This window comes from Sciurus carolinensis, chromosome 6 (assembly GCF_902686445.1).
Source record: "Sciurus carolinensis chromosome 6, mSciCar1.2, whole genome shotgun sequence".
NCBI lineage: Eukaryota > Metazoa > Chordata > Mammalia > Rodentia > Sciuridae > Sciurus > Sciurus carolinensis.
This window is the reverse complement of record NC_062218.1, coordinates 78394881-78419938: the sequence shown is the minus strand read 5'-3', so window position 1 is coordinate 78419938 and position 25058 is coordinate 78394881. Positions and strand designations below refer to the sequence as shown.

The 25058-nt window shown below is 33.8% G+C and overlaps 1 protein-coding gene across 3 annotated transcripts in view; it reads left to right on the top strand.

Annotated features, from left to right (window-relative positions):
- The window catches only part of Fam172a (family with sequence similarity 172 member A), a 487402-nt gene that overhangs the window by 306893 nt on the left and 155451 nt on the right, over positions 1-25058 (top strand). For all 3 annotated transcript variants that reach the window (XM_047555170.1, XM_047555171.1, XM_047555169.1), the window contains 2 exons: positions 14808-14924; positions 22087-22171. In XM_047555170.1, the coding sequence (XP_047411126.1) occupies positions 14808-14924; positions 22087-22171 (202 nt within the window). The remainder of the gene's footprint in view (positions 1-14807; positions 14925-22086; positions 22172-25058) is intronic.

Here is a 25058-nt window from a genome sequence, read left to right as displayed (position 1 = left end):
CATTAGTGACATTATTTTGTTACATTTAATATATGTTTTAAAAATAAAACTCCCTCTCCCTCCTCTCTCTTCCACTCCTACCTTCTCCAAATATGGAAAGAAATTAAGAGCCTGTAGAATATAGAAAACTATTTTACCCTATTTTTCTAATTAAGCAGATCTATGAAAGAACTGGTATAATTTCATATTCTTCTCTAGCCATATCGTATCTAAATGAAAATGTGTATTTAAATCATACCTGATGTTTTTACTAAATATATTAATTTTTAACGAGTGATTAGAATTTTGCAGATTCTAAAGTTTTCATGGCTTTTATTTCATATTCTGACCAAAAGGCACAGAAAAGAGTCCTAGTATAGACAAGTTTGGTTAGAACACCAGTAAAATAACCTGAGCATAAACTCGTGGGCAGTTTTTAAATAAAATTGATAAAATTCCTTTTCTTTGCAGCATAACAAATTGGTTTTTACTAAATGAGTCCTTTATGATAAATTGTATTAAAACTTTTAAAAGAGAAATGAGTATGTGCATTATTTAGGTTGATTTTCTTTTTTCAGATTTAAATTTCCAAAGTGATTTCTTGGTAGTGTTTACTGAATAACATCACTTGTAAATATGTTAATATTAAAATAGTGACTAGTTTAATATAATTTCCTAAAAAATTATTTTCAGGATTGATAAGTACTTCAGAAATAAATGCTCTCATTTTTCTTACAGGTATATTTTTTTCTAATTATTGCTCTATAGCATCACAAGAGCATTAGCTAATTCAAGTTCATCTCTGATCTTTAGTAATAGATCTGTCACTTACTAAGAATAGGCACCACCTAGTTAGACCCTATCAGTTCATAAGCAAAACACTGATTAATAACTACGGGGCAGCTTTTGTTATATTCAACATTTTATAATTCAAAATGTTATTTTCCTGGTACTAACCATCTACCAGCAATCAGATGCCAGCCCATTTATAATAGGTTTTTTTCCTCCTAGCAGGATGTTGCTTTTGGCTATAAAAAGTTAATTTCAGATCCTGATATACTTGCATTAATTTTTGAGACATTGCTGGGTGTAGTACAGCAAAGAATAACATGACCATCACACCACTGTGCTGTAGCTAATCGTTTATTACCTCAAGCCAGAGAAGCTGTGTTAATGTGAAAGCTACAGTATGTCTCTAGAAAAGATGGAAACTGACAGAAAAGGTCTTAAAGATGGTGTCATAAGAGTCCTAAAAAAGGACCACAGCACAGAGTGGGGAAAAAAAAAGAATAACAACACTATGTAAAGGGATGTATTTCCATATGTAAAATTCTGGACATCTTTGGGATTTTTTATGATTAGAATAAATTATTGTCTTGAATAACAGACCCCATTCTCTATCCAAACATCTTTGCTTCAGAATGGGAAAGCTCGTTGTAATGTTATCTTTTCAGGACCATAAGTGTTCTCTAAAAAACATATGACTGAGATGTTCATCAGCTGGGATGTTTGCTGTAATTCACCAATAAATTTGAATAATTTGACATAATTTCTGACAAAGATGAATGTTTCCACATTCATTTCCATAGTAAGGCAGCGTCTGTGTGAAGAAACTGGTTTGACTGACTTGACCTGCCAAATTGATCAGAAAAATAACAAAACAACAGCCATTCAGTCCACAGAATTAAAGCACTTTATGTGTACAAACCACTTGGTGGCCTGTCAACCCACAACTTGCATAAAAGTAAATCGCTTTGGAGCCTGAACATTACAAGGCAGCAAAGCACCAGGAAACATCGGCAAGGAACAAATGGCACACGTACTCTTGGATGGGATAGAATGAAGGAGAGGCATTATCAGTTGTGGAATTTAGATTTTGATACTGAAGTTATCCCATGTCATACTGTAAGTAGCAGCAAGGTCACTTCACCTATATTCTCATCTGTACAAGAAGCAATTGGACTGTGTAATTTCTAATGTCCTTGATAACTTTTCATCTTTCTTCTATGTGTTGTTATGAGGAATCCATACCATTATTAATATTTAAACTGGTTTCAGTAAACCATGATATTACTTATATGTAAGTAGCATCACTTCTACATAAAAACCATAAAAGGTATAATTGCATTGCATTCATAAGTATTAGAATGTGAATTTAAGGCAGTAGAATCTAATCCACCCACTCCCACAGACTGAATAAAAAGTAGCATCAACATCAAATTATCTTCTCGAAAATTTAATTCAGTTACTTGAAAACTCAGCAATAAGTTTGTTTTCCTTTTTGTTTAAGGAGGAAAGGGACTAATAGATCATAGTGTGTGCTGATGATTGTGTGGGAAGAGACAGACTTAGGGAAGACTTGCTTTGCCTGACAACTTAGTGACAGAAAGTAGTATGGTAGATTTCATCATGACACCCACAATAAGGAGTGGCAGGTTGAGTTCTTATGAAAGTGGATAAGGGATCAGAACTATGGAAACTCAACTTTGTTCCTCATTTGTATGCATAGTCTTCTTTTGTAGTATCTCCTTTTTCTCCCTTTTATTAGGCCCCTGATTATGATAAACCTTCCCCTCAAGGAGTCACTTTTCTTTTTCAATATAGAATTCTTTTGACTTCTTTTGAATGTCCTTCTCTCTCCTTTGTTGATGTTTAAAAACCATTCTTTCATACATATATGCCTAGAAAAATTATATAGAAGCTATCACTGCAGATGCAGTAGTATAAGGACTTGGGACACTGAGGTAGAGGGATCATGAGTTCAAGGCCAGCCTCAGCAACTTAATGAGAGCCTGTCTCAAAATAAAAAATAAGAAGAATTGGGTATGTAACTCAATGGTAAGAGAGCCCCTGGGTTCAGTCCCCAGTAATACAAAAAATAAAAAAATAAAAATAAATAAAATTTTTAAAAGTAACCACTTTTCTTGCACTGTTCAGCTTCAATAAAATTTCTCTGAAAACACTTTTCTTGTTCACCCAGTTCTGCACTACCATGTCTATCTTACTTGTAATCTCATTAGATAAAACCTATGTATAATTGTTTTGTATATTGCTTTCTATATTATTAACACTCAGTCCAATAGTGTAAGAATTTCAGCCTGCAGGACTGTCAGTCTGTCACCTTTCATGCACTATTTTAAAATTCTGAGAATGTAAATGTAGTAATTAACCTGATATGAAACAGTGGCATATAATTGACTTTCTAAATTAGTGAACTACTGACTCTTTTTTATATCTTTGCAATTTTGTAGGATTTCATATTGGGTAAATTGGCTACTTAACAAAAGGTGTGATATAACAAAAATCCTGCCACCTACCATAATAAATACTGATGCTTATTAAACATCCTGAACTATGCTACCTAAGTACTATATTTATTTTCAATTCTTACTGTTTGAATTATTTCAAATTCATGAAACAGAGGCAAATTGGGACTCTAAATTATTGACTCAACTGGTAGAATGCCTTCCAAAGAAGTGCTAAGGAATGGACACATGACAGAAAATGGAATTTAAAAAAATAGCCTAGAGAATCATTCTCCCTCACTCACATGTCGCCCTTCCTCAGTGTAAATTTTTCAATGCACTCATGCATCAGAGCTGTCATCAGATGTCTAAATGATAGGTTTCAGGATTCTTCTCTTTTTGTTAGTGATCCGAAGTGCTACTCCAGTGTTTTCCATTAGGGTGGATATTGATAGAGGACACTTAGTGTATAGTGACTGTTGTTTATGGTTCACTAGTATATGAACTCAGAAATACTCTTTTACTATATATAGTGTATGTGTGTATTCTCTGTGAAATGAAGATGCATATACATAGCAGTAAATAGCTACTTTCACTCCAGTCCCATCTATTTTCTCACCCAACATTCATATGGTTATGTGCAGTAAATACAATTCCTGAAAGTCCCATCTCAAATAAACATATTTCAAACCATCTATTTCTGCAGACTTTCATGATCATTTCAGGAATATGAGATATGCTTTTGTAAGAAAAATGTCCCCAATATATAATCAGAATTATGTTTAAAAAGTCCCAACTGAAAGAATTGTCCTGCATTTGTTGGTCGGTGTCTTGTGCATTTAAATGGTCCTTATAAGTAGTTGACTGAATAGAAATTTCTTCCAACCAGAATATTCACTTGAATGTTTAAGTAGAAACAGAAGTTTCAGGTATTTAGCATAAGTTCCTGGGTAGGAGAGCCATCTGGAGATCCTTATTCAAATATTTTAAAACATTGAAAGAAGCCTGTGACTTACACTTTTTATAGTGATGTCATTTTCTCATTTAAAATTGAACGTCAACCTGTCCCAGTGTCTGGCAACTATAAAACCTACAATTGATTAGTACATCTAGCTTTAAGAACATTTAGGTGATTTTGATTGAGCTGATCAAGACAAATTCTCTCCACCATATATACAGTTCATATCAATGGCACCATTTCAGCTATGTAAACATGAATCCACATTGAAGAAATGTGATTGAGCTGGGTATGGTGGCTCATACCTGTAATCCCAACAATTTGGGAGGCTGAGGCAGGAGGATTACAAGTTCAAGGCTGATCTCAGCAATTTAATTGTAAGACCCTGAGCAACTTAGTGAGACCCTTTCTCAAAAACTTAAGTGCTTTGGTAAAATAACCCTGGGTTCAGTTCCAGTACCAAAAAGAAAAAAAAAAGAAAAGAAAGAAGAAAAAGAAATGTGATCAAATGAAGATTACCTTAAGTTTCTACAGGCAAAAACTTGAAAATATTTGAGAACATAGGGCAGCTAAGATCTGGGAAAGAACTGAAATCTCAGATGTCTTTAGTCTCCAAATTTAGATAGCACAGTGTTGATTTTCTTGATATTATAGGAATAAAGGCTGAGATTTGAAAAGCTAAGTAATTACTTTTACAATGAAACCTCTCTTACCATACTCATCCCTGTCAACACCAACAAGTTTGATCTTATTACTAACCAACACTAAGTAATGCTGATTGTAAACTTTATTTGAAGTCTGGGTTATTTTGTACTTAGGTGCATATAAGTTTGAAGTCACAGAAATATCTTGCTTTATCTAAGAAATCTTTCATTTGAAATTCAAAAATCAAACCATTGCCCAATGAACTTATAGAAGTTTTGAAATTTGTGATTTCAATTTCTTTTTGCTTTTCATTGGTCAATGCTTCTTTTAGCTTTGTGTTTCTCTCTTTATGATCTTTTGTTGTAGAAAATGCAAAATGAAATGGAATAATATGGTGTCAGATTACAAGAACCCTAAAAATCAGAGAATCTACTTGGTGTTTTAGATATTAATAAGGTAATGATCAACAATGCATTCTAGAATACACAAGTAAGACAGTAGAGTGCTGGGTACATTAAAAGGATAATTTAGATTTGAATGGACAGTAAGTGAATGCTGTAATTTCAGTTATGGCTTGTGGTGGACTCTGATGCTACTCAGTTGCACCTTTAATAAATGATCTGCTGTCCTAACTCTTGAGAGTCCTCTTGCAGCCTGTAGCTGTCATGCCCACCAGAAATGGCCTCAGTCACTTTGGGACCTATACACAATGTGAGAGATTAAAGTCCAAGCCATTTGGACCTAACTTGGGACAATCTGAAGGGCCATTCTTAGTTCCATGGCTCTTCTGGGGGTGTGCAAGAGTATTTCCTGCTTTATTCCTTCTCCTCTTTATCTGTTGATCCTTAAGCACACTTTTTATTAATTCTGCATGCTAAATATTATCTGAGTCTGTTCCCTGGGGAATCCAACCTGTAATATAAACTGTTTCTAAATACACTCAACCAGACATCTCTCTAGCTTCCTAATCATCATCTTCCCTGATCTCTTCCATTTCTGTAAATAGCACCTCTATTCCACAAATCATCTTTGAGCACCTGTTATGTGCCAGTGTGTAGCAAATGGGAATGTGTTGTTGACAAATATGGGTCTGCCTTCATTGAACCTACTTTTCATTGTCAAAGAAAGACAGCAAATCAATCATTGCCAGTATTTTTGAGTATTTAAGAAGGAAAAATGAAGGATATTACATTCAATAGCCATGGTGTACCACAACATGGCTAGTAAAAAGATCTAGCTGTGCCATTTACTAAGTATGTAAACATGGGCAAGCTACTTTCTCTGGCATGAATTTTCTCATCTTTACAACAGGTGCATAATCCCTCAACTACCATTCTACTTAAAAGGAATTGTACCATTTACTAAATTATCTATACATAAATAGTTAGACTATTAAGGGTTTCTAGAGAACATATCTGAACCACCTTCCTTCCTAAATTGTGAGTTCTGACTAAAGGTCAGAAATCATGCCAGCTTCAAATTTATAGTTATACGGTATTACCTAGAACAATTGATCAAGTAGAATATTACTTTCTCTGTTCATGCCAGCTAACAGAGTTTATAATTTTTAAAGTATATTGAAAATAGTACAGGTAATTGGATCTTGAAAATTTTATGAAACTATTATAGAGTAATTTTGTAAACTTTAGAAAAATTTCAAATCCACCAAACGTCAGTGTGCAAATTAAATGTAAAGTTTTGTAAGTGAAGTTTGTTAAATAACATTCTCAGAAGAAAATAGTAAGTGTAATACTTAAAGGTGTTTACTCTGTCCCAGATAAATGCATGTGCCTGACCCTCCTGAGCCTAATGGTATCTTTTTGCTGCAGGTTTTAAACCATTCAATGACTGATGATTCTTGAGTATTTATATACTTGATTATATGCCTAAATATTTCTAGAATATATCAATTAATAAAAGCTCAGAATTGTTCTTAACTGAATATTGTGAACATGCTTGCTATGAATTTGTGCCAAAAACATTTCTTGGTATGTAGTACATTTATAAGGTTTTAATAAATTTGTGCATAAAACTGTGCCACCATTTAAATGTCTCCATTCCTAAGTCTGCCATATTTTTTTTTCAGTTGATAACGTTTAGTCCTTCCTTATATTTTTATAATATAGCCTTTCATATATAGTCATTATTTTCAAATCTTTGTTTTATAATATCTTGCCCACTATGGTCATTCTCGTTGCATAATAAACCTTTTATCAATTAAGTCACATTGAGGATCATTTATATCATTCTTTTTCATTTATACCATTTTTTGATACCTCTTTTAATTTTTTCTTACAATTAACTTGTCTTTGAAATAATAGAGTATGTTTTCTTGATTGGTTAAGGTATATTTTCCAACTATTGCCTTTTTCCCTACACATCATGTATTTTGTAAAGCACTGATCTTGTCTCCCAACTCCCAGATTGTCAGTCACTTAATGTTTGCTTTTTCCCCCCTTTTCTTTTCCTTTAAACTTACCTTACACATGCTTTTTTGTTGTTGAGGAAGCCTGCACGTGGCAGCATGGTCTAGGCAGGAAAGGAAAAGGAAGTTATTACTGCTCTCTTCTGGCCGCCTGCAATAATAAATCATAACTTGCCATTCCCTAACTGGTGGCTAGAGACTTATCTTCATAAATGCATGTGACCCAAGAAGTTTCAGTTTACATACCCTATCCCTTGGTGTTCTGCCTGTGGAGAGCCTTTTCCTTCCTGAAATTAGACAAAGATTGCAAGAATTGAAGCTAGGGCTTCAAAGCACAGGAAGAGAGAATGTTGTCTTATCCTGTTCCTACAGTGGAGATCCAGCTGGCCATGTTTACCTAACCAGGGTGTGAGACTACATGTCCATCTGTGAGGGGCTCAGCACAGCATTAAGTCTTGCTCTTTAAGTTTTGAATTTAGAAATCTTTAAAAATACTTCCTGTAAGTTTTCCTACATGGTTATTTTTATAGTGATAACTCTGTTGGTTTGTGTGCTTACTTTGCTAAGCATTGAGCAGAATGGAATTTTATAAGATTACCAATTTGCTAGAGTAGCATTTAACATCTGTATTATATATGAGACATCTATGTTATGCACATTTACTATCCAAACCAGAAAGAGGACACTTAATTATACTCATTTAATTTGCACAAACCAGTTCTGACCTGGGTGAACTAGATTGTACAGTCATCCTATTTATAGCAGATTATTTTCTGTAAAAATCTTCGAGTAAGCCCAAATCACTTTGCAGAATTGAGGTGGTAGGGATGGAGATAGGTGGAGTAGTTGTATGACTCTTCAAAACCAATACCCTGTCAGCATGAATTTTGATTTCATTGAAGAGTACACAGATACCATATCTAAAAAGAAGGATACATTTTAGGAATTAGAGATGACTGTGAAGGTAATAATTAATAGCTGATATCATTGATTTCTTATATTCCTTGTTTCCTTTATGCTTCAGCAACCCTGGGAGGTGACTATACTATTATTCTCATTTTTGGTTTTTTATTATGATTAATCAAAAAAAATAATAAGTCTATCTATTAAGTACCTTTGTTTGCTTTTAATCACACATTATACTGCCTTCCTCTGAACATTCTTTATATTTCATTGATTTTTTTTTCTTTCAGTACTGAGAATTGAACCTAGGGGTGCTATGCCACTGAGCTAAATCACCAGCACTTTTTTTTTTTTTAATTTTGAGACAGGACCTCACTAAGTTGCTGAGGCTGGCGATCCTTTGCCTCAGTCTCCCAAGTCATTGGGGCTACAGGCATGTGCCACCACAGCCAGCTTTTTTATCATTTTAAAAACACAGATTCAGTCCCTCTGTGTGAAAAGCAGTGTGGTAAAGGGACTGTCTTCACCTCACTGGGCACTGGAAAGTCATGGCTCCATGCTTTGTTGCAGCTCCAGTCATTCTAAAAAGGCTCAGTGGTGGGAGGAAAGTGGAGCTTCCAAAGGATTGCTTCAGCAGTTCTTTCTTCATTTTCAAGTGCATGTTGCTATGACTGGTCTAATATTCTAATTACAAAATTTTAAGTGGACACAATAATTGACTTTTTTCTACCCCTGTACCATGCAGTTATAGAAGTATTAGATAACATAACCAAAGGAAAAAGTCACCCTTCATAAATTTTGCAATTTTTGGATCTATGCCTTTTTAAAATAATATTTGTCATTAAATGCACTTGTAAACTATCATTAGCTTCTCTTATATGGAGTAGTTTAAATTGTATATTTTTGTGGAATCACCTGTTAAAATTGTGTGCTATATGCCAGGTTCTGTGCTAACTGCTTTACATTTTGTTTATTTAATACAATGATCCTGTGATTGTAGTATATTAATCATCTCCTGTGACATTCTCATGATAAAATCAAGGCACAGAAATAGTCGAAATAATTTACTCATGATATCCTCACCAGAGTGGCACAGCAAGGATTTGAGCCTAGGGAACCTGACCCCAAAGTCCTTGAGTTTAACTTCCATACTTAACTTAAGAAGACTACTTGCTAGCTTATACTTTCAAAAAGAGAAATAATGAATGCAGGATTAGAGATGTGGACTATGAAAGCTAAATGTCATAATGGTCTGAATTTCCCACTGGGCAGTTTGGTCTTCACATTTCATCTACCAGTGTGTATTTCATTATACTCACTAAGGTGCTAGTGCCTTCAGTGCCAGAACCAGCGTTTTTAAGTATTACAGCAAAGATGATACTTGTCTGTGAGAAGCATGCTGTTGGGATTGATTTGCCCAAAAGAAAGAAGAATAAGTAGTCTCCAACATAAACACAGAAGTCTGCCAAATCCAATGTCAGCTGATTAATCATCTTGGTACAGGGCGCATTTGTAACCTGGTAGCCATGAGAGCACAGGGCAGAGTGTCATATGATAGGAAATGTGCATGCAGAAATGTAAAGTGATAGAAGAAAGTTTTGTGCAAAATATTATAATTTATCAAACCACATAAAGACCATACTCAAGTAGAAGCACTGAGTGTAATTATAATCTACATAATGAAAGAATGAAAAATACCAGTTTTTAATACTTTCTAAATCTTTGAAACAACAATCTGAAATCTTAAGTAAAGCAGGTCCAGAGGGAGCTACTCCATTATGTGCATATATATAATGTGTGTGTTTGTACATTTATATTTATATTAAAGTCATCTCAAACTTTAGCTGTCCTGTTAACCTGAGCAATGATTTGTTCATACTTAAGCAGTAGTAATGATTTTCAGGCTTATAAATAGCAGTAGTATCAGATCTGATCTGATGGAAACGTGTTTTTTAAATGTTCTTCAAATATTCTTTCCTGTACAAGTAATTCACATGCTGTAACTTTCACAGTACAAACGTGTAATATAAGTCATAATTTAAAAAGAAGGTAATGACTTTTGCTGATATAAGCTTGAAAACATTTCCCTCAAAAACATGTTTAATATATATATATGCATAAATATAGATGTGAGCCTGTATCCATATATAGTGTATATATGTGTATATATATATATATATATATATATACACACACATATATGTGAATTACTTAGGAAAGAATATATATATATATATATGTGTATATATATATGTGTATATATATATATATCCCTCCATGTAACCCACACTGGCCTCTTTTAATAGGTCCCCTTGGACTTTAAAATGTAAGGAGAAGTAATTACTCCGAGTGCCATGGCTACCAGACCACAAATACAGGGAAATAAAATTATGTGTTACTTTCTTTACTTTAGAGTGAAGTCAACCCAATTCAGAGTTCTCTTTTCCATTAGGTTGGCAATATTGAATATGGTTAGACTTATAATTCCCCAAACCTAAAACCTTGTACTAAAAATACGTCAAAGACTTCATTGCAGAGCACCTCTTTATCATCAACCTCTCCCTGCCTTTAAAGTAAATCAAGTCATCTTTTTGCCTTAAGTTAAAATAAAATTTAATTTTAATTAAGTGGAAGTTAAAGAATCATTGTGTTTTCCTTTATGGAAAGTAGCTCATGGCAGAGTTCTTGAAAAAATACAATCCAGGCAAAAACTACAACAGTTTTTAAGTACAAAAGGGAAATTGAGCAACTTTTAGGATGACAAGAAGCATTTATATTTGGCCAGGAATTTATTAAGAGAATGGCAACTACATCATTTGAGGTCTTGAAGAAAGCATGGAATAATAAGTTAGGTGGACAGATAAGGCAGTTTCTGGAGCAAGATTGTGGCAACCCTGTGGAAGGACTGCACCAACATGGAAGGGAGCAAAAGCAACTGTGGCTGACTTGATCCTCCCACACCTCTCTATGCTGGTCTTCATCTCACCACATATTCTTATACTCCAGTGAGCTCACCAGTCTTCCATAGTTGCCTAATATTTTAAAATCTTACTCTGGAAGAAAAAGTAATTAATGCATTTTCCCCTCAATTTCAACCCCACCATAATGTTAAGAAAAATATGAGCCTATATGTGGATAGCGTATGTCTTTAATCGCTTCAAAATACTTGATGTTTATTGGTTAAGCTTCTGTTAGATTAGAACATATAAAATAATAAAGAGTAGGTTAATTACATTGAACCTAGTGTGAAGGAACTATGAGTAGATCAGTGGGTAAAATTAAGAGGAAACAAAGATATTAGGTGACAGGATCCATTATTTTACAATAATTCTGACATCATCAATATAATTTGTAGACAGGTCTAGACATTATGTATTTTACAAATGTAATAATTATGAAGTGGTGTTGATAATCAGTTTTTCTCATAGCTTCTTCTGTCTTGGGTTTTTTTTTTTAAAGCATTTTGGCATTCTTTATTGATGTGGATTTGGACCAGTTTCAAACAATTTTTTAAATTCCAAATCAATGAAATACTATATATATTAAAAAGGGGCAGCTGGGCATATTGGTGCTTGCCTGTAATCCCAGCTACCCAGGAGGCTGAGGCAGGAGGATTTCAAGTTCAAGGCCAGCCTAGGCAATTAAGTAAGAACCTGTCTCAAAATAAAAACTAAAAAAGACCTGGGGATGTAACTCAGTGGTAGATCACTTGCCTAGCATGTGCTAGACTCAGGGTTAAAACCCCAGTACTACATAAAAATGGGAGAGGGCATTAAGCAAATATTTATTTATGATAAGAATATTATATATTACTTAAAAAGACTCCATGTGATACAGACGAAAGAACATATATATCCAGTCAAATCACAATTGTGTCATTTTGTATCTATTTGGCCCTTAACCAGTTTCTTAACCCATCTCAGGCTCAGTTCTCTCACCTACAATAGGAAGAATAATATAAGTTCTTCACAAATTTCAGTATTACTTGAGAATAAAATGGGAATTAATTTGTACTCATTTTGAAATTTGTTGACTCTTATTTAGACATAAATAAAATAGTATGTATACACAAATACTAATTGTAACTTTAGCTTACATAGCCTATTAAGCCATGAAGCTTTAAGATGTTGATGTATGAAATATCAAATTTTAGCACTTTTATTAAACTCTCTATACCATACTGAAGACATTATAAACAAAAATGGAATATCATCCTCTCTTTTTGAAAGATTTTTTATAGTTGTTCAGTTGATCTTAAATATAATTGTTCAAAAAATCATTTACTGAGTACTTCATAGTTTGTTCAAGAGCACATGGAGACATTTAGATCATAAGGACTTTACCATTTTTAAAGATAAAGATCCCTTTGAAAATCTTGTGAAAGCTAAGGATTCCCTCCTCAGAAAAATACTCATGTGCACATATGAACAGATTTTTTTCAAGGAATTATAAGATGTTCACATTCATGGATCCTGAGAATCCATCTCCATCTTAGATTGACATATGGAAAGACTAATGACATAGCTTTCTCCTTTTCAGATTTTCGAGTTTTCAAGACTGATCTTCTATTACAGACCATTTTATAGAAGTTGTCTGCCCAGCTGTGCCTGCATTCATTCCTTACTTTAGCTATACTCCATCTAAGACAGATAACTCTGAAACAATCCTGATTCAGTCTGTTCCCACCACTGCCACTTTCCAGTCCTTTTCAGCAGTGTATATTCATAGCAAAAGGCAGTATGTGAGAGAAGGGTGACTGATCCAGGCTAACAAATGCAAGAAGCAGTGGTTTTAGACAGAAATGGCAGTTGCAAGTAGCTGCTGTACTACTCATGCCACAGAAATGCTGAGATGGAGATAAATATTGTGAAAAATTAGACATAAAGTTTTCACCAATTCACAATTCTACTAATCCTAAACTGTCAAATACTTGATATTCTTTGCTACTGGGTTCATTTGCAAATAGTTTAGAAAAATGAAAGTAAGGGCCTATAATTTCTTTGTTCGCCAGTTGGAGTCACTATTATTGTATTTTTTTATTATCTAATCTTGATTTAAATTTTTATATATGAGTGCCAATGTACTCTAATGAGAAAATATTTTTAAAGTAAAATCTAGAAGAAGGTATCTTCTTCCAACTAATGTAGAATATTGAATTAGAGCATTCTTTTAGGCTTTTCAAAATTATTATTGGTACTATAAAGTGAATTTTGCAATGATATGATGTTGATAACCAATACTGATTTAAGATTTTGATATAAGTGGAAATCAGGGCAGGAAGATTTCAGGTGTAGAAATGCTGTAAGCTCCAAAGTTGAGTTAGATTCCCATCAGGTGATAATGAGAGGAGATGTACATATTCAGTTTTTTCTTTTAAACAACCATTCTCTTTTTTTTAGACTTTTTTTAGTTGTAGGTGGACACAATACCTTTATTTTATTTATTTATTTTTATGTGGTACTGAGGATTGAACCCAGTGCCTCACACATGCTAGGCAAGTGCTCTACCACTGCGCTACAACCCCAGCCCCTACATATTCAGTTTTTAAAGAAATTGGAAAGAATGAGACATTTTTAATGCAAAATACCAAAAAGCAACATTTGGCATCAGAATCATACTTTGCAGTGTTCCCTATAAAAGCTTTCATCCACAATCACAATTATTCTTTTTTTTTTAAACACTATTATATTTTCGGTGGACAAGTCATAGAAATTAATAACAAATGTGAGAGAAATTGTTCTTTTTCTTTAATACAATTTAGAGGAAGAAAAGATACTTGATGCCATGAAAGAGAGGGCCTTACTATGAAATTTGTCTATTTTTTGTCTTGTAGCTCTAAGTTTTTATTAAACTTTCTAATGTTGGTTGTGCCAAATTAGGGTCACTGGTGTTAGTAGATTAAAATGTTTTTGGATTCTTTTGATGTAGAAATTTTATTTTTCATTTTTTTTTAATCTGACTGACCACTGATGAATTTATCAATATCTCAAGCCAAGTGATCTTTTTCTTCCTAGAAGCCATTTATAGACATAACGCTCTATAGGAAAAAGTTTAAGTATAATAGTTTGCCAAAATAAAGTGATAATATTAGGAAGAAAGATAATGTTGCTAAGATTTTGAAGAAAAAATAAAAACAGAGAATTTCTGCAGGCATTTAAAACACCAAGAATTACAAGGCCATGGTGAAGAATATGCTAGTTCAATTGAAGTTAAAGCAAGATATCTTTCTTTACTGATGTGCCATCTACTGAAAATTAGTAGAAGTTAGTCCTAAATAGCTAACAGTGAACCCCAGGTGCTAACTTCCCCAAAGTAATGAAATAGGAAGTAGTGGAAGAAATTTGTAAAAGAACCCCTCAGGGATTCCCTTGTGATCCCTTTAATCCTTCAAATTGTCAAACCACATGGAACATAATAGAGCTGCATCATTCTAAGACTTAAGTGGTATTATCTTTTTAAAAGAAAATATTAGGTCTTTTCACATCTATGGACAAGAATAGTGTATGTGTTCAGTGCAGAAAAGAGTAACTTTGAGCCAGAGATGCATATGGGTTTTTCATTGTAAATATAATATTAGTATCTATGACTAAGCAGGTTCTATTCAGTAGGGAAAAATTATAGCCAATATTTTGTTTTTCTTTTTTAAAAACAGATGATTCAACGAGAAGCAGATGTAAAAAGTAAGGTAACTGCTGTGGCATTGACAGACTCTGTTCACAATGTATGGCATCAAGAAGCTGGCAAAACGATCCGGGAATGGATGAGAGAGGTGAGTCTTGATTTGTTCAATGCTGCAACGAATGGCTGAGTCTATGTCTTAAACCCCCACCAACTTTTATCACCTTCCACTCCCATACATTGAGAGGAAATAGAAAAAACTGGATGCAGTTAAAATAACAATAGAAAACCCTTCAGAAGAACAAATCACTTTTGAAAGCACCTCCCCACCCTTTGGGTTTCCATAAAGTATTGTGTATGCATGCAATATGTATCAGAATTTTGCCTAAAGACTGATGTAGTATGAGGAGATTCTTATTCCCAGATGTTTAATTTTTCCACCAACTATTTAGCATTGGTGCCTCTTAATGACAAGAAAGAAGCTTAGTGTACACTCATTCTTGTCCTTTTCTTATTGAAAGATGGTAAGAATGTACCTCTCTTGAATTGATTGGCTTACTACTACCAGTAGGGGAAGAAGAAGTAAAAAGCTGAAAATAGTATTATACCAAACCCTTGAGCAAGGAGAAAGTAACCCAGGCCTTGGCCATTGTCCAGCCTCTGGCTAAGAAAACATCTTTTCATACTTCCTAAGGGCTGGTGAATCTGAAAACTAACAAGGCCTCATAGAGCTTGATCTGTTTTTTTTTTGTTTTTTGTTTTTTTCCCAAAACATTCAACCCATTATTTCTTTTATCCTTTTTCAGATATCCAGCTGAATTTTTTTCTTCTTTTATTTATATTTACCTTTCTGATATAAGCAGTTGACATCAGCTACCTCACAATAAATCAATAATAATCATAATTAATTATTAGCTATAGCAATTGTTTAGTCAGATAATTTACTTACATGTATATGAATGAGCTGATTAACCTTCCTAGATTTTTCTCAGGGTATTTTTGTTTATTTGGGGTTTTTGAGGTGCTGGGAATTGAACCCAGGGTCTGGCACATGCTAGGAATGTGCTCTTCTACTGAGCCACGCCCTAATCCTCTGGGGTCTTGTTTATAGAATACCTGAGACTCTCTTTAGCTGGCCTTTCACTATAGGAATGTGTGTTGGGTAAATTCTACCAGGCTTGGGGCTGGGGTTGTGACTCAGTGGTAGAGTGCTTACCTGGCATGTGTGAGGCCCTGGATTCAATCCTCAGCACCACGTATAAATAAATAAATAAGATAAAAGATCCATTGACAACTAAAATATATTTAAAAAAAAAAAATTCTGCCAGGCTTCTTAGTCCACTGTAAGAACCAGAGAGTTAATGTACAAAAAAATTTTGAGTAGATAGAAGTATATATTACATATACTATATAATCCCATAATGATGTTTTTAATATCACCAGTCTGCTATCATTGTTGTTATTCTCCATTTAAAAAAGTACTTTTATCACACAGAAGTCCAAATTATTTTTTCCAGTCCTTATAATGCTATAAGCATATAAAGAGGGTGGGGGTTAAATCAGTTCTAACACACAGATGCTTTATGACCACATCACTTTGCTTATTTCTCTTTTCACAGTGTAGCTACGTTCTTAATTGCCTTTCCTAAGGATCTAAACTTTTTTTGAGGCAGGGCAGGTACTGGAAACTGCACCCACAGTGGTACTTTACACTGAGTACATCCCTAGAGCTTTTTATTTTTTATTCTGAGACAGAGTCTCACTAAATTGCCCAGTCTGACCTCAAACTTGCAGCTACTGTCTCAGCCTCTGAAGTCACTGGGATTACAGACATGCACCAATGAGCCTGGCCATATCTAAACTTTTTCAAGAGGAAATTTCATGAATTTTTATGCTGTTTATTTGTCCAAATGGACACATTGACAACTTGCAGCATTATATAAGTAGTAAGGTTAATAAATGTACTTTTAGTAACTTATTTCCCCATGCGTAACCAATATGGAATTTGGTACTTGGTCCAAACTAGAAATCCTTATTCAGATTTTTTAAATGTAAATTCTTCATAAAAGCTCATTAATCTAGGTGACAAATATAAAAAAAATTTAGATTTACTTTTTATATTTCTAAGTCTAGAATAGGTATTCCCTTCAAAACTCAGAATATATTACTCTGCATTTTTCAACTCACTAAAAAGGCAATAGTTGAAATCATCTTAATTTAATCAAGGGCCATTAGTTTCTGTACAAACATAACTTTTATAAAATTGATAAGCTTTTATAAATGCCCTACTTGGATAGCTCTTTGAGTTCCCTCAATTATGCCTTATGGGAGCAGAATGAAGAGTTTTGTATTCTAATTTGCCAAACTGCAGACCCCAATTCAAGCATTTACCTAGCTATGTAGTCTTGGGCAAGTTGTTTAATCTTTTTGAGATTTGGCTTTATCAAAATTTAATATTTTCCTGGTGAACATGACTATAAAATAACTTAGGGTAAAGAAAAGCACAGTTGTTGACCCTTCAAAGATGTTTAGTAAATTATGGCTTTCATTGTTACTACCTACTACTCCCAAATAATATAGAACAAAGCAAGAGCTTTATTCTTTTATTTTATGATTATTTATATATTAAAAATATCTTACAAAAGGGAACGGGGGCGACATGTTGGAAAAATTTGTAACCAGCAGTTACGAAAGCAGTTTTAATGATTCTGGCTGAATCACTCACTAGGTAAATCAATACTTAAGGTTCTAGCATGTACCAGCTACTTTACTAAGACTTATAATCTTAGACAAGCCACTCCATCTTTTGGGCCTGTTCATAATTGTGAATTAGAGATAATAATTCCTATTCTGTCTGCTTCATGAACTATTACAGGAATTAAAGGTGATGATCAAAAATAAAAACCCTGAAAAGCAAATGACAGTACATAAAGAGATGAGATATATTATTATAGCAAACACTATAATATCTCAGAGATTAAAGTTATTTGATCATTCTTGGTTGAGTTTTGAAATTATCCCTGCTGAGAGCTCTTCCAAAATGACAACCAAAGGAAGTGACAGATGTCCTTGTCTAATCTACCTGTGTGTGTGACCGGGGGTAGTACAGAAGATTTCATTGTGATTTGGCAAGACAAAAGCTCAGTGTTTTCCAACACTTAGAATGAAACTCCATTCCCTTTTTCTCATTTTCAGTCCCTTTCCTCACTATAAGACACCTCAAAATTATGAAGAGCAAACAAGCCTGAATTATAAGTAAATTATAAGTAAATAGGAAGGGCTGTTGTCCTGTTTTGGGAGAAGGTACCGTAGGGCAAACTAACAGTCTGGTTGTAAAGGAAGTCTTAGTGCTTTTTCCTCCTGATGACTGGCTTCATTATTGCATCAAACACTGCTTTAAATTTTACAAGTAGAACAATGGTGTAAATTGCCTAGTCATTTCTATCATACTAAAATTAGTAAAATTGATTTTGCTTTGCAAGCATGTTTAATGTGATAAAGTTATCAATGGTAAGCATTTGTTTATTATAAAAAACTGTTATTTGTTTTAAACCTATCAATTTAGCATATAACACAAAGATTAAAAAATATATTTTGTATTACTTGTACAATTTTTAAATAATAATTCCTGGGCTGGGGTAGCTTCGTGGTAGAGCATCTGCTTAGCACATGCAAGGCCCTGGGTTTGATTACCAGCACTGAAAATATAATAACAATAATAATAATAGTTCCCTTTAAAGGAAAAATATCAAAGAGGACTACTTTTAATAATTGCTCCAAGTAAAACTTCTTCCAACTAAAAGACCAAGCATAGATGCTTAGGCCAGTCTCATGGGTAGAGCTAAAAAGTAAGTGAAGGCAGTTCCTAAGAGGCACTTCTTACCTCAAGCTCCAGTACTGTCAGAACTGAGTGGCCTCTGAAAGTGTCCAGCCAAACCAGATGTACAGTCCTATGGAACATTTGTGAACCCTTCCTGTCACCTTTCAGCTCTGATTATAGGTCCTAGAAACACAACCTGGTGAATCACTGTTGTACTTGTCTGAAGACCCAGAGCCTTCCATATTAAAAATCACCCTTTCCATCATTGGTTATTTACATTTCAGACAGATGCAAAAATAAATACCTTATACAGGAATAGCTACTACCTACTTTTCTCTTTAAATATAGCAGATCCTAGCATTCCTATAAAACTTTTCATTTCATGTCTACTTTGAAATACTGTAAACTCTTGGTTCAAGTCAAAGTGAGTTGCTCAGCTCCTATGTCTTTGGGCATTGCTATTCTATATCAGTAGATACTTTTGGATTATACAAAAAAGAAAATTTACAATGACAAAAATTTGTAGGGTCATAATTTCAAAATAAATCTTTTATCTTAAAAAAAATACAATTGAAAACACTTAATAACATTCATGACATTGTCTGTTTTCTTTCCTTCAGACCCAGAGAAACACTTGTTATGTGATGCATTCTAATCTGCTGGCTCTGGCCAAGAGCTTCTTTCTTTATGCTTCTTCATGTTGTGGGGGCACTGCATCTGAGACTCAAGCATGAAACTATTGGTGTTTCTAGTCTAACATGCCTTGTTGCCTATTCAGGGCATCAGAGAAAAAGATCTCAAAGTCTGCTAACATATACCAGTAAATTTTGAATTTATGTAGAGCTTTCTTAGTGGGCTGTGTTGCCACCTGGGATACTTCGGTAGTGTTGATTTCAGCTAAAGAACTGGGATATAGGACAAACTGGGACATTGATAAGAACAATAGATAAGCATTAAAAAATAGTGAAAGATACTTAGTTTTTAACTATAGAAACATCTCAGCACAGGGAGTTAGGTATGATAAAAAGGAATTTCAGACAGATTGAATTCATGTAATGGCTATCTTTCTTTACGTGTATTTTCCAATTTTATGTTTTTTTAATTTTATTATACTCTATCACATAGCAAACATTTTTATCTTGTTTTGCCTTATTTTCTATATAATGTTTTCAGTAAGGTAAAAATGCCACATACATATACACCCTCTTCAAATTTACAGTTTCAAACCTTTACAGTTCTACACAGGTACTTTGTCATTCCACAGAACTTTAGGGCATATTCACTTTGGCTATAGGGTGCTTAACTTCTGTCTGATTTTTATGAGTGATCAAAGACTAAAACATATGCCTAGATAAAAACTGAAATTTCTGAATCATAAAACATGAACATATATTTTGAGTGAGTGTTTGAGTTAAAGATGATCTGTAGAACTTGGACAAGTTCATTTTGTTCAACTTTAAAAAGTCAACAAGAAGTTAAAAAATGATTACTCTCCTATGTATTATAATGTACTATCACTTTTATTAATACTAGAAAATCCTGTAAAACATATATACGTATGTGAACTGTAGGTGAGTGGTATTAAAAGACTGACATATTACCTGGGTAATAGCCAACTTTCATCAGATTTGGAGGTACTAGTTGGATGAATAATAATTAAAATATATACCTAATCGCTGCCTGTCTATTGGTAGTGCTAATTGCTGTCATTGAAAAGACTGAATTGTTTAAGAAAAAGAGAGAGAAAGAGAAAGTCATTCTTCATTGAAGCTATCTCCCTGTATCATTGGGAGCCTATTTTTAGTGCCTATAGAAGTCATGATTTTTGAATTTATTAGGGGCTGTGATGAATGATAAAACAACTCATCCATTTACATATCTTGACACTGCTTTGGAGAATACTTATTTCTTACAAGCAAGTGTCACATTGTATATAAAAGCTGGCTAATTGTGTGCTAATCTTCTGTATTATCTAGAATTCTCTGATGTGGTATTCTATCAATGGTAATATTAATTTTACTTATTTCAAATGTATGAAATATCTTCTAAAACCCTATTTCTTTTATAATGTCTACTCTCTTACATTGTATAATTTTGCATTCAGCTGCTAATTAAGATTAGGAGTGCACGTTGTAGAGTATGTATCCATTTTAAACTGGCAAGCTTTTGTAATACATGAAAATACTAATATTTTATCCATTTTAAATATGAGAGAAAGCATTTAAGACATTACTAGATGTTGTGTTTGTTTTCATGTTTTTTTCCCTGCACAGTTCAATAGTTTCATTGATCCACTGTTTCTTACAAAAATCTGCCATGCTTTGTGAACTTCACTTTCTAATCTCATACAAGCAACCATTCCTTTATATTATTCCTGCTCTCTCTGGTCCCAGAACAGTAGGGTTGCCTTGACAAATCTATTCAAAAGCCATTCCTCGGCCTTTATTGGTGGGGACTGGGGCCTTTGAAATTCTCTCCTCACTGCAACACAGCTGACATCTTCTTCCAGACAGAATGAATTAAGGAAATACAATAAGACACTTGATCTACCAGTCAAGAATCTTTCCATAGTGAGGACAGATTCCATGGTGCACAACCAGGGTAGCAAGCATCTATAAATACACAATACATGCTTGTTTACCAGAATAGCAATCACTGATTTTTCCAACATGATTGATGGGATGATTTCTTTTAAAATAAAATCTGTCTGGAAATTAAGTGTGTGTGTGTGTGTGTGTGTGTGTGTCTACGCGCACGCACACTCACACGTGCATGCACACACTGAGAAATTTTCTAAAGCCATATGATTTTAATCATATCTTTTAAGACAGAATTCAAATGCATATTTAAAATGTATTTTTATTTTGTTTGTCTGAGTTGCAAATCATCATCACCTTAGAGACTGATCTTTAATATTGAAAAGTTTGTGTCCTCAGACACACAGCTGCAGTTCACCAGAGGAATTTCTTTATGATTATTTTGATACAGCCTTCATCAAGTCAAAGTAAAAATTAAAAGAGAGTACATTTATATGGGCCAGACCTTATGGAGTATATGCAAAATTCACTTCTTCTAGTATTCCACAAAGAGTATAGTTTAGAAATTAGATATTCTTTCACATATCGAATTAAGAGTCATTTCACTCTAAAAATTCTTAAAGGATATCTTTTTAAATTTCCCTTAATTATAATCCCTTTATTCATTTATTTCTTGCCATCTAATCTTTTCTTAGAAATATAGTGCATAAGAGTTCACAGAATATTACACATCTTAATATCAGCACAGATGATTTGCTGAAATGTAAAATATATATTTTTCCAGTCATTATTGTCATGAAAAATTATTTACATGAGAAAAAGATTTTAAGTATATGGAAAATAAATTGAATATACTTCCAGTTATTGGTTTTATAGGACAAATTTATCTCTTTCAACTGAATAGTTGGTCATGGTTTCAATTGTGTTTCAACCACATTATCTCTGTTACATTGCAGAACTGTTGTAATTGGGTCTCTAGCTCAGAACCATTAGACACATCAGTGGAGTCCATGCTACCTGACTGTCCCCGAGTCTCGGCAGGTAAGTGTTTGATTAAATATATATGGGTTTGTCTCTTTTTTAAAAAGGTTAAAAACATGCCAATGAGTTGTAGAATCCTTTTTGTGAATTAAGTTATGTTGTGCTACCTAGGATAATTGAGAAAATTACTGGTAATACACGACATCAGTCTAATCCACTATCAGAATTTCTTAAGAAGCTTAAAATGCTTATCAAACTTTGAGTAAGATGAATAGGTAAACAGTTTAAGAGTACTAGAAAGTCACTGTTGAAGCTTGGATAGACAATGCCTAAAAGACAGACTGGTTCATAGAATTTTTCACAGAATATTTGTCTCTGATTGAGCACCAGCCCCATGATAAGTCAGGCAGTCAAGACTATTGTATGGCCTAGAGTCTTTAGAAAAAAAGTTTTTTCATGCTAAGATTTTAGCTGGACCTGTGTGTTAGATAGGATTTAGATTGTGGGATCACAAGCAAGATGGCATCCTAGGCAAAAGAAACAGCAGTACATGAAGCAAGGACTGGAATAGATCTGAAGATGTTCACAGAGAATAAAAGCAAAACTGGCCTGCCTAGTGAAAGGAAAGAGGTGAAGAGGTGAACACCTCAGGAAGCATTTGGAAAAATGTATAAAGAGTCTCTGAGTAAGGAAAGAGAGTGGCATTGTCACTGCTTTCTTATTTTGGCTTTCACGGCTCCCAATTTGTATGATAACACAAAGTGATCAGTGGCATCTGGTTGTGACTAATAACAGAAATGGTCTTGCTCTGGCCATGAATACTGGAGAATAAGCAGAATAAGCAGATATTCAGTGTACAAACTACTCCATGTAACAATTGTAGGCGATAGTTAATCACTAAGTTTCTTAGAATTGCAAACATGTTTACATATTGGGAGGAAATAATTTGGAAAATAAGTCAAATTATTTTTAATGAACTATCATCATAACCAAATACCACTACCATTAATAAATAAACTTCAGGTAAGCTTCATTATCACTATAGCTAAATTTTATAGGTTTCTCAGTGTTCATTTGTAGAAGCAGCATCTAGGAGATTTATACACCTCAACACACACACACACAGAAACACACATACACATGAATATGTTTATATACATAATATATGTATTTGTTTGTATACATATATTATACAATGTATTTTCATTATTCGTGGTGATTATATTCTGTGAAGTCACTGAGAACACCAAATTAGCAAATACTGGATCATTACTCTTAAGGAATGTATAGTGTTATGTTTGTGTGAGCCTCTGGTCACATTTTTGTCAACCAGTCAATATATAAATTTGTTTTATGTATGTTTCTGTTTGAAGACAACTCATTTAATATATACTGTTTAGTCATTAACATTGACCTTATGGGCAGCAGTACTAACTCATTTCTAAACAAAGCTGATCTAACACACATATTTTCTCCAACATCATGGCCTTCTTGTACTTATGAACACTAGATAGCACCTCAGCACTATATTTGGGGGCCACTGGAAACAGAGAAATCACAAAAATATGAAAAACATGGCACTAGATCATCTGGGAAAGTATGAAAGCTGAAACAAGAAGGCAGAGTATGACCTTGTTCAACCTTAGCTAAGAAGAGTGACTCAATTTTTTTTTTTAATGTGTGTCTGTGAATGACTAAAAAACTGCCATGTTGATTTGGGGGTTACAAATAAATTTTAGAGAATAGGTGAATTTATAAATATAGAATCTACAAATAATGAAGACAGACTGCTTTATTTCAGTATACAGGAAAATATTTGTTATTAATATTAGACTGGAGCCTAACAGTCTCAATAAGTATGTTGACTTTACATTTGATGCTGGAACTTGAATCCACAAAGCAGATACCTTGTGAGGGAAGCTAGATATAAAGTGGCAGAGAGCAAGAATGAGCTAGAACCCATAAACAAGAGCTGGAATCTATGAAGACAGAGACGGTCTTCAGTCCATCTCAATTCTTATTGCCTCTGTTTTTAGTGGCATGGGTATTCTGTAGAAGTCTGTACCCTTTGTCATATGGAGCTAAACGCACACATATCTGTACCAGAAGTCAGAGATGCTGAAGGGGAGAACCCAGAGAAAGGTGGAGCAGATGCCATCCTAGCTATTGCATCACACCACAAGATGAGCCAGCAGATAAGTGACAATGTGTGTGCTAGAAATGGCTGCTGCCTCACATTAAGCCTCCAAATTTCCCACCAAATGGAAAAAATTCCCTCGTGTACCGTCCAAACCAGAAACAAATAGGAAAAATAATTCTGAAAAATGTAGTTCAACCTAACCAAATACACACATTAAAAATCTACCACAGTCCGCCCCCCATGCCAATTTGGCACTCAAATATATCTCCTTAAGACATACTTAATATCCAGTGAAATAAATTTTAATAAAATCATGCTTGCATTTAACATGATATAGCTACCCCATGGAAAACTGAAAACATACCTACCCTTTTCCCTGAAGTAAGTACAAAGTCCTTTTATTTTTCTTGCCTTATAGCATTCTTCTCACCTTTGGTATCCTATAATTTAAATATTGAATGATAAAATTATTATCAATTCATTTTAGATGATAAAGGAATAAAAGAAAGACAGTGGAATGAATCTGACATAATATTCCCATGTATGTATATGAAAACAACACAGTGAATCTCACCATCATGTGCATCCAAAAGAATGGTTCCTAACTAGAATAAGATATATTCCATGCTTGTATAATTATATCAAAATGGATTCTGCTGTCATGTATAAGTAAAAAGAACAAATAAATTTAAGAAAATAAAAAAGGAGACAAAAACTAAAATAGTTTGCTTACACATATTCATGTCAAAATAAAGAAGAAATTGTTATACTCTTCATTTTTTGTAACTGATCATGTAGTTGTATCCG